This window comes from Hipposideros armiger, unplaced genomic scaffold, assembly GCF_001890085.2.
Source record: "Hipposideros armiger isolate ML-2016 unplaced genomic scaffold, ASM189008v1 scaffold_1417, whole genome shotgun sequence".
Taxonomy (NCBI): domain Eukaryota; kingdom Metazoa; phylum Chordata; class Mammalia; order Chiroptera; family Hipposideridae; genus Hipposideros; species Hipposideros armiger.
In genome coordinates this window covers 218943-237725 of record NW_017732767.1, presented here as the reverse complement: position 1 = coordinate 237725, position 18783 = coordinate 218943, and the positions used below count along the sequence as shown (strand labels likewise).

At 43.4% G+C, this 18783-nt stretch overlaps 2 protein-coding genes across 3 annotated transcripts; both read left to right on the top strand.

Moving 5' to 3' along the window:
- Window positions 1–210: 210 nt before the first annotated feature.
- ZNF350 (zinc finger protein 350) lies at window positions 211–7150 on the top strand. Its single transcript, XM_019633848.1, has 3 exons — window positions 211–352; window positions 771–866; window positions 4262–7150. Exons 1-3 carry the CDS (start codon window positions 211–213, stop codon window positions 5608–5610), a joined length of 1587 nt encoding a protein of 528 aa, XP_019489393.1. The 3' UTR covers window positions 5611–7150.
- LOC109377485 (zinc finger protein 350-like) lies at window positions 783–18246 on the top strand. Of its 2 annotated transcripts, none has more exons than XM_019633847.1 (5): window positions 783–866; window positions 13685–13875; window positions 14709–14835; window positions 15104–15199; window positions 16601–18246. In XM_019633847.1, exons 2-5 carry the CDS (start codon window positions 13861–13863, stop codon window positions 17983–17985), a joined length of 1623 nt encoding a protein of 540 aa, XP_019489392.1. In that variant the 5' UTR covers window positions 783–866; window positions 13685–13860; the 3' UTR covers window positions 17986–18246. The 2 variants fall into 2 exon arrangements, with proteins under 2 accessions (XP_019489392.1, XP_019489390.1); XM_019633845.1 differs by lacking the exon at window positions 783–866 and adding an exon at window positions 9371–9762.
- The last annotated feature ends 537 nt before the right edge of the window (window positions 18247–18783 follow it).

Genomic DNA, 18783 nt, shown 5'->3' with positions numbered 1-18783 from the left:
GGGCCCTCTGGCGTCCCAAGCCAGCTCTTAACCAACGTGCCACTCGGCCGGCCCACCATTGACTATTTTATAATACATATTTTTAAATTTAAACATTCACTGTATTGTTTGATCACGCCTCATAGATAGATTCAGTCTATAAAGTGAAAATGAGCATAAAAAGTAATATTTTTTCCATATCATCAAAAGGACATCATCCTGTTAAATAGCATGGTGTTGTTACAGGAGTCCCTGACATTTGACGATGTGGCTGTGGACTTCACCTGGGAGGAATGGCAGCTCCTGGCCCCCAAGCAGAAGGACCTGTACTGGGACGTGATGTTGGAGAACTACAGCAACTTGGTATCAGCAGGTGAGGGCGACTCTCCTGTGTCACTCAGATGTCCCCAGTCAGTGGCCTTTCCATTCTCAGCTCCTGACAGGTCTGAAGTGGCATAAGTCTCAGTCTCTACTCTGGCCCCAGAGAAGAGGGTATATTCTCCCTTCTCCTGAGAGAAAAGCATTTGCTTTTGTAGGTATGAAAATTATTTTGTCTTTATTTTATTATTTTTAGCTGAGTCATCCTGCCACCTGTTGGCAGCTCAGCGGCAGCTCAGCTCCGGCTAGGAATCAAACTGCTGTTGCTCAGAGCTTACACTCTTGAGCGAGCTCTTAACCAACTGAGCCACTTGGCCGGCCTGTTTTGTCATTAAATCTAACATTCTGTGGTCTTCACAGAACCCCAAGCCCAATTCAATGTGTCTAACTCTTCTATCATTTTCCATGAACAGGGTATCAAGCCAGCAAACCAGACGCACTCTCCAAGTTGGATCGAGGAGAATCACCGTGGACAATGGCAGATGAAGTCCACTGTCGGACCCGTTCAGGTGAGTGAGGGAACCAGCAAGGGAAGAGGTGTGGAAATCACCATCTGGTTGTTCAGAGAAGAGTCACAGGTGAGGGACTTTGAGGATAGGTAAGCCGTGCCTCCATGCATGTCTCTCCCAATGGGAGACCTCTTAATCTTTGTAGGAGTTTGGAGTAAAAATATATCCCTTTTTATTTTGTTTGCATCTTGACTTTTTTGTTTGTATAGTTTTCTTCTTTGTAGGATTCTCAAATCTTTTCCATCTTCATACTCTTCCACCTCTTGGCTATGAGATTCCACTGTCCAAGGCCTGGCTCCAGGAGAAATCCCTGAATTCCTCACTGTCTCCCGACCACTCACCTTCCTGCCCTGGTAATGTGACTTCCCCTCCTAATATCCACCCCATCTTGGGTACTGTGTCCCAAAGTAAACTGGTCTTCAATATGCCTTTGCCTTTGTCTGCTTTTCTTTCTCTCTTAGCCTCTCTTTTTTGCCATTCTGAGGTTCTTCAAAGGCTGTTTTCCATTTTGTCCTCTGATCTCCTGTCCCTTCAATGTTTTCTTGATTCTAGTAAATGAAGACTTTTCTGCTCCCAGCAGGAGATGCCCAAATTGCTGTATCCCCAGCGTGATCCATCACAGACTTTAATTTAGTTCAGTAGAATTTACTCATCTTAATGGCAACCCTCTTGGGCTCATAATGACTGCAAGGACCTACAATCATCTTCCCTCCCAGGAAACGCCTATAAGTTCATGTTCTCCTTCACTCCTGTGCATCTTACATCTGGGCCATCCAGGTGTTACCTCACATGTTCCCTACTCGCAGAGCTCTCTTCTTTAATGGAGCCTGCTGTTCATAATGTACTGTAACTAGAAAAGATATTTTAATGTCCTGCATTCTGTGTTCCAGTCTAAACCAGATCATAACTCTTGCCTACTTCCATTTAATTCCTTTGTGTATTTACTAATTTTGAACTTTCTTCTCATTCATCATAGACATTACCACTGTATTTGTTTCCTAAAACTTTCATTTTTTTTCCTGTCATATTCTGAGGACATTAAGTCCCAGTTAACTCCATTACCTGTCACATGTGACTAAAATTCTTTTTATTTTAGTGATCTCCATGATATATCATCTTGTTCACAACGAGATACATTTCTATCTTGTCTCTTAAACTCTCTCCAGTGTGTCCCATACATGTGATCACCTCCTTGATTTATTTCTTTAAAAATTATTTTTTGATAGCCTCATGTATGCTGGGGGAGGGGGTAACAGCAGTGTGAAAAAGCATGCAAATAGACCAAGAGCTTTCATTCTAAGAGGAGAAGTCGAAAAATGAATAAAAATACACAAATAAATAATATATCTGGGGGGTGAAAGGTGCTGTGATAAAACTTTAGTCAGGTTGGGTCTACTCTTTTAGGAAGGGACCGCCTCTCTGATAGGTGCCTTTGAGCCATGAAATGAGAGAAGTGAGTAGGCTGCTGGGTTCAGAGAGTCAAGTAGAGAGGATGGCAGGTTGAAAAGTCCATGACAGGAATGTGTTTGAGAAACAAAGGAGTTTGCGTGGACAGGGCGGAGCATGCTATTGGGAATCTGATAGAAATGAGGCCACGTGGCAGCTGCAGCAGGGGTAGGGGAGATTGAGGTCGGTCATGTGGGGCCAAGTATGCCATTTCAAGGAATGATGATTTTCCTCCTAAAGAGATGAGAAACCTTGAGAAGATCTTGAGTGCTGGAATGACATGGAATAATTCACGTTTTCAAAGGATCCCTTTAGCTACTGCGTATAAAGTAGACAGTGGCGGGCAGAGGTCAGGCAAGAAAGCCATGGAAGAAACTGTTGCAAACATGATGACCAAGGGAATGGTTAGCTTCAGCATGCGTGGAGAGGTGAGTGTTGGTCACACTCTGGAGATAATTTTTATAGCAGGAAGATGAGATTTGACATTTAGTTAAATATGGGCTATTTAGAGGAACAAACAGATGAAGGTTGATGGGAAGGTTCTTGGGATGAAAATGGCTATAAAGGAACATTAAGGCAGCACAAGTGAATAACGAGTGCTTGGCCTTGGCACTCACTTTAGGAGTAAGACATCTCCTTTGTTAAGGTGTATTTGAGCAGGTACATGAGGGATGAGGAATGTTCCAAAGTAAACTATGGGGTTGTCAGAAAAGTCATGATGCATTTCTGCAACAAAAAACATAGAAAAATACGTCATGACTTTCTGACAACCCAATAGAAAGGTCAAAGACCTGAGGTGGGAGTATGTCTGGAGAACCTTAGCAAGCCTTTTGGGATAGAGCAGAGAGGCAAGACTGGAGAGAAGGTCAGTGGGGTAGTGGCTGGGGGTTGGGGTAGCAAGTCACATAAGGGCCTTTCAAGGACATTTCAAAACCTTGATTTCATTCCTCATGAGATGAGAAACCACTAGGGAGTTTTGAGTAGAGGACGACTGATGTGATATAATTTATGTTGAAAAGATCACTTGGGTTACTGTATAGAAAATAGACAGTCACTGGCAGGGAGGACCAGGAAGGCCAGGCAGGAGGCTCCTGCTGTAGTAGAGTGATTGGCTGTGACTGGTGGAATAGGTGGGTATTAGTCTAGCTTTGGGTATATTTATAAAGGAGGGCAGGTAGGATTTATCACTGAGGTAGATACTGTGTGTGAACAAGAGAAACAGAAGTATGATGCTGAGAAGTTTGGCCATGGTTAGAGCGGAGTGGACTTGTCATTTAGGGTGATGGGGATGATATGTGGGAAAGGACATTTGGGTTAGGAAATCAGCAGTTCTGTTTAGGAGGATGTACATTAGAGGTGCTAGGAGCTCTCTGCTGTGTCATTATCTCCTCCCGCCATGCCAACCACAGCAGTGAATCTACCAGGGAGTCCTGACTTCTTCCAAAATGTAACCTGATTTCCTGTCCTTCTTCGTCTCCGTTGCACCTTCCCACCAGCTTTCCCAGCCTGTAGCTGTCTTTCTTTTGTCTGTCTTTGCCCTGTAAGTGGTTTTACTAAAGTGCAGTGTAAGCTCTGTGAACATGAGGACTTATTTATTATCCCTGTCCTACTGTGGTGCTCAGTACACATTGATCGTCAGGAATGTGGACTCAGTGAGTCTGTCTCACCCACTTGGATGAGGGGGCACTCCCACCAGTGGTCTGCTGCTACAGTAAATTGCTTATAATTATAGTCTCTGAATGTTTGGCCAGGCCAATATTCAGAAAGTAGCCAAATTTGTGTTTATTCATTATTACTGTTTTTCCCAATGTACATGGGATGTTAAACATGGAGTTTAATTTATACTCGTAGGGTCATCACTAAAAAAGACAGCTCACGTCAGGGTATTTTTTTTAATTACCTTTCCTCCAAATCAAGGTGATAAAAGACTTCATCGTTTTCTTTCCTAGAAATCTGGAAAGATGATGATCATCAGCTGGAGCACTTACAAAATGAAAGCATGGAAAATAACCGAGGGCAATGGCATGAATGTAACACATTTGAAAATTCTGTCCATCTGAGCAAAACTCATTTAATATTAAGGCAAGGTCACGATATGTTTGACTCATATGGAAAAAGTATGAAATCAGATTTAACTTTACTTAACCAGAACAGAAGCTGTGAAATAAAGAACCCATCTGAGCTTAGTGGAGATGGGAAATCCTTTCACCATGCTAACAGTGAACAATTTCGGATTGCAGTTAAATTCCCCGAAAGCCGAAAACTCATCAGCACTAAGGCCCAACTCATCAAACATCAGAAGACTCAAAAAATGGAGAGGCCTCATGTATGCAGTGAGTGTGGGAAAGCATTCATGAAAAAGTCTTGGCTTACTGATCACCAGATTATTCATACAGGAGAGAAGCCCCATCGGTGTGGTCTGTGTGGGAAAGCCTTTTCCAGAAAGTTCATGCTCACCGAACACCAGAGAACGCACACAGGAGAGAAACCTTACAAATGCTCTGAATGTGGCAAAGCCTTTCTCAAGAAATCACGGCTCAATATACATCAGAAAACACACACAGGAGAGAAACCCTTTATATGCGGTGACTGTGGGAAAGGCTTTATCCAGAAAGGCAACCTCATTGTACATCAGCGAATTCATACCGGTGAGAAACCTTATATATGCAACGAATGTGGGAAAGGCTTCATCCAGAAGACATGCCTCATAGCACATCAGAGATTTCATACAGGAAAAACACCCTTTGTGTGCAGCGAATGTGGAAAATCCTGTTCCCAGAAGTCAGGTCTCATTAAACATCAAAGAATTCACACAGGAGAGAAACCCTTTGAGTGCAGTGACTGTGGGAAAGCCTTTACCACAAAGCAAAAGCTCATTGTCCATCAAAGAACTCATACAGGAGAACGACCCTATACCTGCAGTGAGTGTGGGAAAGCTTTTGCCTACATGTCTTGCCTTGTGAAACATAAGAGGATACACACAAGAGAGAAACGTGGAGATTCAGTCAAGGTGGAAAACCCTGTCCCGGAGAGTCACAGCTCATCACAGACCAGTGTTGTCCTGCAGGAGAAAAACCTTGTTAATTCGGTGACCGTGCAGGTGCCACCTGTGGCCCCTCACACAGCATTAAACATCAGTGGGCTCCCAGCCAACAGGAATGTAGTCATAGTGGGCCAGCCTATGGCCAGATGTGCACCCTCAGGATTTGCACAGGACAGAAACCTTATGAATGCAGTGAGTGTGGTCACGCCTTCAGTGATCAATTACGTCTTATTTTATGTCACAGCAAACCATTAGGAAAAAACTCTATGTGTATGAGACATTCTATGTGTAAAAGGCTTGAGCAAAAGTTTCTAGCTCATACTGTGTCTGAAAAGTCAATACTGAGAAATATTGAGAAATGCTGGGACTAGGAAAGCCTGATATCCTATTAAACAGATGCATTGATATAGAAGCATAATCTGATGTTAACCCAAACACATACATCAGTTGCTCTATTGTGTCAATTAATGGAATGAAAGAAGCTAAGAGGAGGAAATAAGTGAATGTTTAAAATATAATTTGTATCTCAAATGTTGCTATGAGTGACAAACCAGGAAAGGCTAATACTGGACTGGTGGAATGTGACCATGTATATATCAGTTCAGTTTCCCCAGGCCAGGGTGAAGGGTTGAGTAAAAACTGGGGCATCTACCAGAAACTCTCAGAAGTTGACATTATGCAGAGGGATTTAAGGAACAACAGGTTCAGATTGAGTCGACTCATTCATTTACTACGTATTGGTTAAATACTTCCTTTGTCCCTGGTTCTGTTCCAGGAGCTGAGGATACAGTGATGATCAAAACAGAAGTCTGGATAGAGTAGTGCGGTAGTCGGATTACCCCTAAGTGGTATCTCTGTACTCCAATTGTTCTAGTGAGAGGATGTAAATATCTTTATTAGGTGAAATAGACATTGTCTTAGTCCGTTCTGGTTACTCTCAGAGAATACCATAGCCTGGTAGCTTGTAAAAACAAATTTATTTCTCACAGTTCTGGAAGCTACAAAGCCCCAGATCAAGGCACCAGCAGATTCAGTGTCTGTTGCGGGCCATCTTCCTTCCTGGTTTATAGAAGACAGTCATCTTGCTGTGTCCTCACATGGTGGAAGGGGCAATGAGCTCCCTGGGATGTCTTTTATAAGGCCACCAATCCTATTCATGAGGTCTTCACCTTCATGACGTAATCACCTCTCTAATGTTCCCACTTCTTAATACCATCACAATTGGGGTTAGGCTTCAAAGTATGAGTTTTGGCAGGGACACAAATATTCACTCCATGCAGGATATGGAGTAACTGGATCAAGGAGTTATGATAATTTCTTCTTCAAGGGGTATATTATTTCAGGGGAGGGCATGAACTCCTCTTAATGAACTTAAAGCACCTCAGGATACAAGTAAGTTATTTTTTAATGCCCATGTCTTATCTCCCCAAGTAGATTGAAAATTCCTTGATAAATTTTTTTTTTTGCTATTTAAATTTTAAAGTTTTAAAAACAAAATAAAAAACCAGTTCCTTTGTTGCACTAAACCACATTTTAAGTGCTTAGTAGCTGTATGTGACTAGTGGCTATCTCATTGGACAGGACAAACAATGAGCAAAACTTTGTAGCTAACTATATGGCTGCAAAGTATGTACTAAGAGAAATCTGCAGGAGACCAGCTCCTGCAGGAGACCAGCTCCCGCAGGTCCAGGGGTTCCCTTTGGTGGAGACGGCATCAGCGAGGAAAAGAAGAAAAACGCGTGGAGACACAGGAGCGCTTTCAAGAAGTGTCTCACTTTATTTTTACAGCATGTCCTTTTTATACTGGGCAGTTGACATTTTCCAGAGTTAAACTTTTGCCCTTTTGGAAGTTGTTTTTCTCAGAGTTTTTCTTCCTCGTGATGTTTCTATTACAGGGTACAGCCTGACCTGTTCTATACTAATGACTAACTTATCCTAACTATGTTTCAATTTCTACCTGTAATGGCTTTGTGGCTAGAGCTGAGTCTCTGCCCTGGCACTTAAAGGATGTCTGCTATAACTACTTAGCAATTATTTCAAGCACTACTGCCTAAACAGGGTCTTAAGAATTATAAGGTGCATAACTTGTCTATTACTAAGAAACTAAAAGCAAAACAGAATTATTGCAATATGTCTAAAACTCACTTATTTAGTTAAGATAAACTAAATAACCAATATAAGAAGGGTGTCATATCTTCGTCCTACTGGGGGCATCCAAAAGGGAATTAAAAAAATTTTCAAGATGTAAAGCAGTATCTGTTTCTCAGAGCGTCAGAATTTGTCACAATAGCAGTGCGCTTGGCCATGTCAAACACTGAGGTGCAGCCGGCTCCCAACAGAATTTTCTGCCATAATTCCCACCATCCCAGGAAGTTCTGTTGGAGAGCACTCATTTACATGATTTTATATTTCCCAGCACAGAAAAACAAAAATTATATTTTGTTTTGGAGAGTGAATGAATGAAGAGTATGTTATTGAAGGGAATGAACCATTGGGAGGCAGTTCTAAAGAACACAGTTTTCTCCTCCCAAATTTTGTGTGATTAGAGACTCAATCACTGAATATAAACTGGGCAGAGCAGAAAAGAAAAAGGATCCTCTGAATAAATAGAATAAAAAGAAGGACAAGAATCTTAGTCTCTAAGAATGGAGGAGATTATAGGAGGGGAAGGTTCCATCCTCAAGGGATGTTGTAGAGAAGAGCCTTTGTATTTGTCCACGGAACTATCACCCTTGAGAGTTGCCACCATTTCAAAGATCCCAGCTCCCCCATTACCTGCTGAATTGAGACGTGCTTTCAGTTTTCATTCTCCTTCTCCTGGGAGTGGGCTCTTGGCCTTTCACTATCCAGAGTACTTTCCCTTAATCTCATAACTATCCCATAGTTTTCCACCTACTCAAGTTAACAAACTGTGAATCTTGCTTATCGGAAAAGAAATGGAAATTTGCTTTGCCATGTGTGGCTGTTTCAGAATTCAATCTATTGGGCAAGTCATGCCTTCAGATATATTTTAAGGCATCAACAGGCAAAGGAACAGCCTTCATCGACCTTACAATCTCGTGAGGGAGACAGTAAATGGGCTATATGATGTCAGGAAGTGACAAATCCTATGAGGAAAAATAAAGCCTAGTAATAAATAATGATAGGTAGTAATTTATAGTAATGTATAGGTAGTAATGGAGGAAGTTTTATTCCTGTCCCCCACCCCCAGGCTTTTCTGGATATAATTTGAGCCAAGACTATAATAGTACTGAGGGGAGTCACCTATCATATCATTTGTAAGCAGATGACAAACATCTCAGGGCTGTTTTCCTTTTTAAAAAATTATTTTTCAGTTACAGTTGACATACAATATATTAGTTTTAGGTATACAACATAGTGATTAGACATTTATATACCTTATGAAGTGGTCACCCAATGAGTCCAGCATAGGGCTGTTTCTAATGATTGACAGCCCTCCTGCCTCAAAAACTTGAATGCAAATTCCCCAGCCATATCCTGCACCCCTAAACCAGATCCTATAACGGCTTGAGTCCAGGACGCTCTCTGCATTTGTAACAGCCTAAGGTACACCTCGTTTTGAAATTCTCTGCCCTAAATCCTAGATTACTGTCTCCATCACCACCCATACATTATAATGGGACGGATTCAGTTTGTGCCCTTCCCATTGATACCAGACCTTTACTGGCCTCATCTTCGTGGCCTTTTCCTGAGTCCCCACCCCAAAGACAACTTAGGCTCGTCCCAGCCGTTCTTTTCCCCTTGAACGTGGTGATGTCCAGACCCACACAGTACCAGTTTCTGACAATCTTTTTCTGTCCTAAAAACCGCTTCCTGCAAACTATTTTCCGGCCAGAAGCTTTCCGTGGGTGTTCGTTTACCGGATGTATCTTGTTCCTTTTTAGGAGTGCCTTCTCTGCTGCTACCTACATATGCATTCCTAATTGTCCGTTTGGAAACTTTTTTTTTTTATATATAAAGCGGAGAATGTCCTCCGCGGCCATAGTACTTCTTTGCCCAGCCTGCTGAAAGCAACTTAGCTCGCATCATGCCTTGCGAAGCTCTGAAAATTTACCCATTTTCTGCCAAAGTCGAAGTGCCAGAAAACAAGATAATTTCAGTGACTTCTCTCACTTTCCCGCCATCCCTGGCTACTGGCCCCAAACAAGCCTCTTTGCCTTCCGTACGTCAGTCAGGTCTCCCAACATGGCGGCCCCCATGGCGTCACTGCGAGCAGGGCGCGGACATATTGCCGCCTAAGGCAATACCGGCAGTACTCTTGTCCGCGGTCTTCAAACGCCTCACAGCCGCGTCAGCCACTGTAGTCGGAGCCGGAGAGTTCCAGAAGTTGAAACGGTTCTCGGAAGTACAACGTTTGCACTGTCCTTTGGGTCTGGGGAAAATCAGGTCGGTGTGTAGTTTTGTCCCCGGGAGGTTTTTTTGTTTTGTTTTGTTTTTGTCACAGTAGAGGTTTTGTCTCTCATAGGGTGACGTATGTACGTGGTGTAGTATGAACCGTGGAATTATCGCCGGGGTCCGATGGAGAGGGTAGAAACCCCGAGGTGAAGGGAGTTAAGGGAAATCAAGTGGGAACAGGATTTAAGGTGTTTGCGGGGAACCAGATTCGTCTGTCTGTGGTTGGGGTGTTCTGAGGGTCAGTACAACAATTAAGAGTGTAGAGATCAGTGCCCTTGTCCCCATTGTCAGAGTGTGGGGTTCTGCACGTCACCCCACTTGTACGGGGTGCAGGTGGCATTAAGGATGATCGCTTTTTCTGGTTCAGTTTGGGGATTTAATGTAGAGCTCAGTGATGTTGGGCTCGGGGTGGATAGTCATCACGTGGGGGTGTTTGCCCTGGTTTCGCATTAATAAGGAAGCATGTAATGATTGTGGTCCCGAGAGGCTTGTGAGGGTGAAGCTTTGGACGCCTAGAACCTCTTGTGTTTGGTTACGGTTGATGGCCTGCTGCAAATCCCCCGGAGTGGGGACTCAAGCCCTGGGTTAAGAGGGTTCTTGGCTTCTCGTAGGAAAGAATTCAAACGTGAGCTGATACAGAGTTTAAAGTGAAAGTAAGTTTATTTAGCAGAGAGTAAGAAAGAAAAGGCCACCCCCAGACGGAGTGGTGGTCTCTAATTGCTAATGGAAGAGAGACGCGCTCCCCCTCCCCCACCTTCCAGGTAGGGCTTACATGTGTTCCTTGTTTCTATGGAAATTTTCTTGGTTTTGGGAAAAGTAGGAAAGAACAATGGTAAGTTTATCTTTAACTTCTGCAAGATACAAGAAGAATAGGGGCAGGTTTATCTGTAACCTTCGTAAAATACAGCCTGTGGCTAGTTTATAATAGGTTTAATTATGGGAATGGCCATTACAGTAGAATCTCTTGCTGTGTAGGCTTCGGATGGTCTGTTCTGTGTGATTAATGCCTACCTGAGTTCTGTGTATGGTGGCACGTGGGTAGCAGGCTTGGGATCCAACCTTCTGGTTCCTTCTTCTGTAAAAATAGTCCTCGTGCCCCTTCCCTATGTTAAGGCTACTACCTTGGCTGCTGCTGCTGGGTCCGAAGGAGGTACAGCCCAGGGAATTGGTTCGAAACCATCTGTTTCTTAATCTTTAATCCAGGAGTTGAGTAACTACAGACTGAGAGACTAAACAAGCAACGCCCGTCTGTTATGTATCTTCTATGGCTTGTTTTGTGCTGCAGACGCAGAACTGGGTCGTTGTGACACAGACATTTTGGACTGCAAAGTCAAAAATGTTTATGTGTCTCTTTGCAGAAAATATTTGTCAATGCTTGCACTCACCTCTTTTGTGTGTGTGTGTGTGTGTGTGTGTGTGTTTGTATACAGTTTTCAGTTTTATTTAATGTTTTCCTCTTAGCTAACAATATTTTCTATGTGAATATTATTGTTTTTAAAAAAATTTCTTTTATTAGTTTCAGGTGTACAAAACAATGCACTAGTTATACTTTTACTCCTCACAAAATGACAACTCCCCTCCCCCAATTCACTGCCCCCCACGCCCATATTATATATATCTATTACAATTCCATTGACTCCACTCCCTACACCATACCCCACATCCTGTGACTATATAGATAAATTATAGTTGACATACAATATTACTCAGTGTCAGCTTCAGGAGTACAGTGCAGCGGTCAGGCCTCAACACTGCCCATGAAGTGGTCTCCCTAACAAGACGTGTCCATCTGACACCCTACAAAATATTTACAGCATTATTTATTATATTCCCCAAACTATCCTTCTTATCCCTGTGGCAGTATTGTAGTTACCATTTTATGCTGTCTGATCTCTTCCCCTTATCTCTCATCCCCAACCCCATGCCATCTAGCAACCATCAGTTTTTCCTCTATATCTCTGAGACTATTTGTTTACTTTGCTCATTTATTCAGTTCTTTAGATTCCACATATAAATGAGATCATATGGTATTCGACTGACTTATTTCACTTAGTATAATGTTCTCTAGGTCCATCCATTATCGTTGCAAATAGTAAGATTTCATTTTTCTTTATATTTGAGTAACACTCCATTGTATAAACATACCACAGTTGTTGTTTTTTTAAAGATTTTATTGGGGAATTGGGGGAGGGGAACAGACAAGTTGCTATCCTTTTGTTCTTCAGTCTAGTTGTGGAGGATGTTGCTTCACTGGCCCATGTTGGCATTATCATTGCGCTCTTCCCGGGTGAGGCAGTCGCTCTCCAGCCATTGAATGGCCACCCACAGTGGCTCATGGCAACTCTTGCCGGCCACTGCCAGCCCCACTGCAGCCTACGCCGTCGCCGGCAACTCATGGCAGCCCAGCTCCAAATTGAGCTGTGGTTTGCCATCTTAGCTATAGAGGGTGCAGCGTCACTGGCCCTCATGTGGTTTTTGAATCCGGGCTCTGCTGCTCAGAGCTGGCATCCCAAGCCAACTCCTAACCAACGCATCACTCGGCTGGCCCCATACCACAGTTTCTTAATCCAGTTGTCTACTGATGGGCATTTCGGTTTTCAAGTCTTAGCTATTGTAAATTGTGCTGCAATCAATGAGTGCATATATTTTTTGAGTTAGCATCTTGGGTTTCTCTGGATAGATACCTAAGAGTAGAATTGCTGGGTTATAAGGTAGTTCCATTTCCAGTTTTTAGAGATACCTCCATACTGATTTCCATAGTGGCTGCACCAATCTGCAGTCCCACCAACAGTGCACCAGGGTTCCCTTTCCCCCACAACCTCGCCAGCACTTGTTTGTTGGTGTATTGATGATAGCTGTTTTGACCAGTGCACTCACCTCTTAATATAGAGCAACGGATACTGTAGCTTACTTGCCTGACATACAGTCATACTTTTTTTTTTTGCTAACAATCTTCATGTTGTTTAGTATCTACCCTCTGTCAGGGTGACCCATATCCTAGTTAACCCTGGTCCGTCTTAGTTGTGGGGGTTCCAACTACCATTGGTAGTGATTGAATTACTGCAAAACAAGTAGGTGTATGATGCACTTCTGGCTACCTATAATGGTGAAAATCTACTTAGTGCTTTGTGGTGAACATTTTCTCTTAAGTAATTCCTTGAGTCTGAAGTGAATCAGATTTTGCCACTCTAAAATATTCATTTTTGGGATATTGATTACTTTAGGCTGCTTAATTTTAAGAAACAGCAGCCCTGTAGAAACTAAAAATCTAGAAATTTCCTTTGTAAAATTTATATTTTTGCAAGGGCAATCCTCAGTATGGGTGTCTCTCTCACTGTACCTGGCCTGCCTTCACTTTCAGTGGAGAACGTGGGGACTCAAATCTGCATAGCAATTTAATCCTTATATCCCATCCTTTTCCTGGTAAACTCCCATAACTGAATCTCCACCCCCACCCTCAACATCTTTGGTGTTTAGCTGTAGGTGGTATTTAAGTTTATGACTTCTGCCATTTCGGAAAGTTACTCAGTTTTGCTGGGTCTCTTCAATGTTTACAGGAGATATAATTGTTACAAAACTTTTTATTGTTTTTCTATTGATCCATTACACCAATTTAATTCTTGGACCAGCCAAAGAACCTAGAAGGGAAGAAGGCAAAAATTATTCTGCCCCTACAGTGTCATTTCCCTCATCTATGACAGTCACTCCACTTAAACTCCACAGGATAAAGGAACACCTGCCATTTAGAACCTAAGGCTTTATTGCCCACAGGAATAAATTCTTCCAGAACACCAAATAAAGGGACACTTAGCAATATTGTGGACAATGTGTGAAGCTGAGCACTCAGGAGCAGTGTAGCATCTGGGCCTAGTGGAATGTACCACTCAAATAGAATTTTTTCCTCAACCCACAGGTACCAACTGCCAGGAGCAAAACAGTCAACTGAAAGGAGTTACAGGATTGGGTGTCATCATTTCCGGGGACACATGTGTCTGAAGACAGATTTCTGAACAGAAGTTTCAAGTGGTTCCAGAAGACACCGAGACACAGTCTCCCCATTGCCAGCTGTTTTCAAAAAAACAGAAGAAAATGCTCCAGGACCAGGTGACTTTGGGTTTGTTTTATTCGTTCCTTTGTTCCCTATTGGATTTGTAGAGGCCTATAAAACCAGTTCTGTTAATCTGAAAGTAGATACGTATATATGAATGTGTTGTTTCTAGGTTAATAAGAACATTTAACTTTGACACATTATAGAAACTTCTAATTAGATAAATGTATGGATGACTGAATGCACAATTACTGAATTTTTAAAAAAGATTTTATTGGGGAATTGGGGGAGGGGAACAGCATTGGAGAATCGGGGAAGGGGGACAGACAAGTTACTGTCCTTTTGTTCTTCAGTCTAATTGTGGAGGACGCTGCTTCACTGGCCCATGTTGGTATTATGATCATTGCGCTCTTCCTGGCTGAGGCAGTAAGTCACCGGCCATTGGACAGCTGCTCACAGCAGCTCACGACAGCTCTCTTTGGCTGCTGACGGCCAGCCACTCATGCTGGCTGCCGGCCACTCACAGTAGCTAACGGCAGCCCACTGCAGTCCCACTGCAGCCTATGCCGTTGCCGGCCACTCATGGAAGCCCAGCTCCAGGTCGAGCTGTTGTTCACCATCTTAGCTGTAGAGGGTGCAGCGTCACTGACCCATGTGGGAACCGAGCCAGCAGCCCTGCTGCTCAGAGCTCGCACTCCCAAGCCAACTTAACCAACTGAGCCACTCGGCTGGCCTATTGAATGTTTTATTAGGCATTTTCAACTATAAAAATAAAACCCCATGCAATATCTAGATCCAGCCTATAAAGTGAAAATGAGCATAAAAAGTAATATTTCTTCCCTATCATCAAAAGGACATCACCCCATTAAACAGCATAGTGTTGTTACAGGAGTCCCTGACATTTGACGATGTGGCTGTGGACTTCACCAGGGAGGAGTGGCAGCTCCTGACTCCCAAGCAAAAGGACCTGTACCGGGACGTGATGTTGGAGAACTACAGCAACCTGGTGTCAGTGGGTAAGGATGGCTCCCCTGTGTCACTCAGAGGTCCCCAGTCAGTGGCCTTTCCATTCTCAGCTCCTGACAGGTCTAAAGTGGCATGAGTCTCAGTCTCCGCTCTGGCCCCAGAGAAAGGGGTATATTCTCGCTCCTCCTGAGAGAAAAGCCTTTGCTTTTGTAGGTGTGAAAATTATTTTGTCCTCTTTAAATCTTACAGTCTGTGGTCTTCACAGAACCCCAAGCCCAATTCAGTGTGTTTAAGTCTTCTATCATTTTCCACGAACAGGATATCAAGCCAGCAAACCAGGCGCGCTCTCCAAGGTGGACCGAGGAGATTCACCATGGACAATGGCAGATGAAGTCTGCTCTCAAACCCGTTCAGGTGAGTGAGGGAACCAGCAAGGGGAGAAGTGTGGAAATCGCAGTCTAGTCGTTCAGAGAAGAGTCACAGGTGAGGGGGTTTGAGGATAGGTAGGCAGTGCCTCCATGCACGTCTCTCCCGATGGGAGACCTCTTTATCTTTGTAGGAGTTTAGAGAAAAATATATTCCTTTATTTCTCTGTTTTGTTTGTATTTTGATTGTTTACATAGTTTTCTTCTTTGTAGGATTCTCAGATCTTTTCCATCTTAATAATTTTCCACCTCCTGGCTATGAGATTCCACCATCCAAGGCTATTAAGTTAGAGGTGCTGTCATTATCTCCTCCCACCATGCCAGCCACAACAGTGAATCTACCAGGGCGTCCTGGCTTCTTCCAAAATGTAGCCTGATTTCCTCTGTCCCTCGCCATCTCTGTTGCACCTTCCCACCAGCTTTCCCAACCTGTAGCTGTTTTCCTTGTGTCTATCTTTGCCCTGTAAGTGGTTCTACGAAAGTGCAGTGTAGACTCCATGCACATGAGGACAATGTTTTTTATCCCCATCCTAGCACTGTGCTTGGCTCACAGGGGTTGTCAGGAATGTGGAGTCAGAGAGTCTGTCTCATCCACTTGAATGAGGGGGCACTCCCACCTGTGCTCCACTGCTCCAGTAAATTGCTTACATTTTACAGTCTCTGCACGTTTGGCAAGGCCAATATTCAGAAAGTAGCCAAATTTGTGTTTATTCATTTGTCACGTCCTGCGTGGCTAGGGCAAATGGGACACGAGAGGGGCGACGCAGATTGAAAAGAGCACAAGAGACCAAAGTCAGATAAGAACGAGACCAAGGGGCATCAGCCTAGAGGACTGGGCTGAGCCCTGAATCAGGTCTTCGCATGGCTTTTATTGAGAAAATTTCAAAGGAAGTGAAACTAATTTACTCAAAGATCTGTGTGCTACGTGCCTTAAGGCTGTTTTCCATTAATTAGCTTCCATTGTGCTCCAACATGTACTATGCCTTCATACATCCTACACAACCCCCTGGACAGTGCCATTCTGTCATGTACTATACAAATAAAGGGAGATGACCGATATCATTCCATCGGACCTCAGCTTTCCGAGACACTCCCTAGAGGAAGCTTTACCAATATCGTTCCATCGGGTCTCAGCATTCTGAGACACTTCCTCAGGACCTCGTTAGGTCAGGGATTAGTGCGGAGGGTGGGGGCGGTCGTGGAGGTAGCTGTAAGGCAATATTCATTATTACTGTTTTTCCCAATGTACACAGAACATTAAACATGGAGTTTTATTTAGACTCATATCATAGGGTCGTCACTAAAAAAGACAGCTCACATCAGGGTATTTTTTTGAATTACTTTTCTTCCAAATCAAGATGATGGACGCATTCATTGTTTTCTTTTCTAGAAATCTGGAAAGATGATGATCATCTGGTGGAGCACTTACAAAATGAAAATATGGAGAATAACCTAGAGCAATGGCATGAATGTAACACATTTGAAAATTCTGTCCATTGGAGCAGAACTCTTTTATTAAGGCAAGATCACAATATGTTTGACTCACATGGAAAAAGTATGAAATCAGATTTAACTTTACTTAACCGGAGCAAAAGCTGTGAAATAAAGAACCCATCTGAGCTTAGTGGAGATGGGAAATCCTTTCACCATGTTAACAGTGAACAATTTCAGACTGCAGTTAAATTCCCCGAAAGTCGAAAACTCATCAGCACTAAGTCCCAACTCATCAAGCATCAGAAGACTCAAAAAATAAAGAAACGTCATGTATGCAGTGACTGTGGGAAAGCTTTCATGAAGAAGTGTTTGCTCACTGATCACCAGAACCTTCATACAGGAGAGAAGCCCCATCAATGTATTCTGTGTGGGAAAGCCTTCTCCAGAAAAGTCACACTGAATGAACACCAGAGATCGCACACAGGAGAGAAACCTTACGAATGCACTGAGTGTGGCAAAGACTTTCTCAAGAAATCACGGCTTAATATACATTACAAGATACACACAGGAGAGAAACCCTTTATATGCAGTGACTGTGGGAGAGGCTTCATCCAGAAAGGCAACCTCATGGTACATCAGCGGACTCATACCGGTGAGAAACCTTATATATGCAACGAATGTGGAAAAGGCTTCAGCCAAAAGACATCCCTCACGACACATCAGAGATTTCACACAGGAAAGACCCCCTTTTTGTGCAGTGAATGTGGAAAATCTTGTTCCCAGAAGACAGGACTCATTAAACATGAAAGAATTCACACAGGAGAGAAACCTTTTGAGTGCAGTGACTGTGGGAAAGCCTTTATTGGAAAGCCACAGCTTGTTGTTCATCAGAGAATTCATACAGGAGAACGACCCTACAGATGCAGTGAGTGTGGGAAAGCCTTCAGAGCGAAGTCGGTCCTCAATGAACATAAGAAAATTCACTCAGTCAAGGTGGAAAACCCTGTCCCGGAGAGTCACAGCTCATCACAGACCAGTGTTGTCCTGCAGGAGAAAAACCTTATTAATTCGGTGACTGAGCAGGTGCCACCTGTGGCCCCTCACACAGCATTAAACATCAGTGGGCTCCCAGCCAACAGGAATGTAGTCATAGTGGGCCAGCCTGTAGCCAGATGTGCACCCTCAGGAGGATTTACACAGGACAGAAACCTTATGAATGCAGTGAGTGTGGTCACGCCTTCAGTGATCAATTACGTCTTATTTTATGTCACATCACAGCAAACCATTAGGAAAAAACTCAGAGACATTCTATGTGTAAAAGGCTTGAGCAAAAGTTTCTAGCTCATACTGTGTCTGAAAAGTCAATACTGAGAAAAATTGAGAAATGCTGGGACTAGGAAAGCCTGACATCCTATTAAACAGATGCATTGATACAGAAGCATAATCTGATGTTAACCCAAACATACATCAGTTGCTCTATTGTGTCAATTAATGGAATGAAAGAAACTAAGTGGAGGAAATAAGTGAATGTTTAAAACATAATTTGTGGGCCGGCCGAGTGGCGCGATGGTTAAGAACTCGCTTGGGATGCCAGAGGGCCCCGGTTTGGATCCCACACTGCCCTCTACAGCTAAGATGCTGAACAACAGCTCAACCTGGAGCTGGGCTGCTGTGAGTCACAGGCGATGGCGTAGGCTGCAATCCCTGTGGCAGTGGGTTGCCATGGGTACCGTATGTAGACAGCAGCCGGTGTGAGCCGCCAGCAGCCGCAGTGAGCGGCCGTCCAGAAGCCGGCGACTGATCTGCCTCGCCAGGGAAGAGCACAATGATGGTGCCAACTTGGGCCAGTGAAGCAACATCCTCCACAACTAGATTGACAAACAAAAATGACAGCAACTTGTCTGTTCCCCTTCCCCCAATTCCCCAGCACTGTTCCCATCCCCCCAATTCCCCAATAAAAAAATCTTTAAAAAAAAAACAAAAAACAAAACAAAACATAATTTGTATCTGAAATGTTGCTATGAATGACAAACCAGGAAAGGTTAATGCTGGACTGGTGGGATGTGAGCATGCATAATATATATCAGTTCAGCTTCCCCAGGCCAGGGTGAAGGGTTAAGTGAAAACTGGGGTGTCTAC

Coding starts and splice junctions, on each gene's coding strand:
- LOC109377485 (XM_019633847.1), top strand. Junction 14,836..15,103: donor CAGCAACCTGGTGTCAGTGG/GTAAGGATGGCT, acceptor TTCCACGAACAG/GATATCAAGCCAGCAAACCA. Junction 15,200..16,600: donor CTGCTCTCAAACCCGTTCAG/GTGAGTGAGGGA, acceptor TTTCTTTTCTAG/AAATCTGGAAAGATGATGAT.
- ZNF350 (XM_019633848.1), top strand. CDS start 211: ATGGTGTTGTTACAGGAGTCCCTGACATTTGACGATGTGGCTGTGGAC. Junction 353..770: donor CAGCAACTTGGTATCAGCAG/GTGAGGGCGACT, acceptor TTCCATGAACAG/GGTATCAAGCCAGCAAACCA. Junction 867..4,261: donor CCACTGTCGGACCCGTTCAG/GTGAGTGAGGGA, acceptor TTTCTTTCCTAG/AAATCTGGAAAGATGATGAT.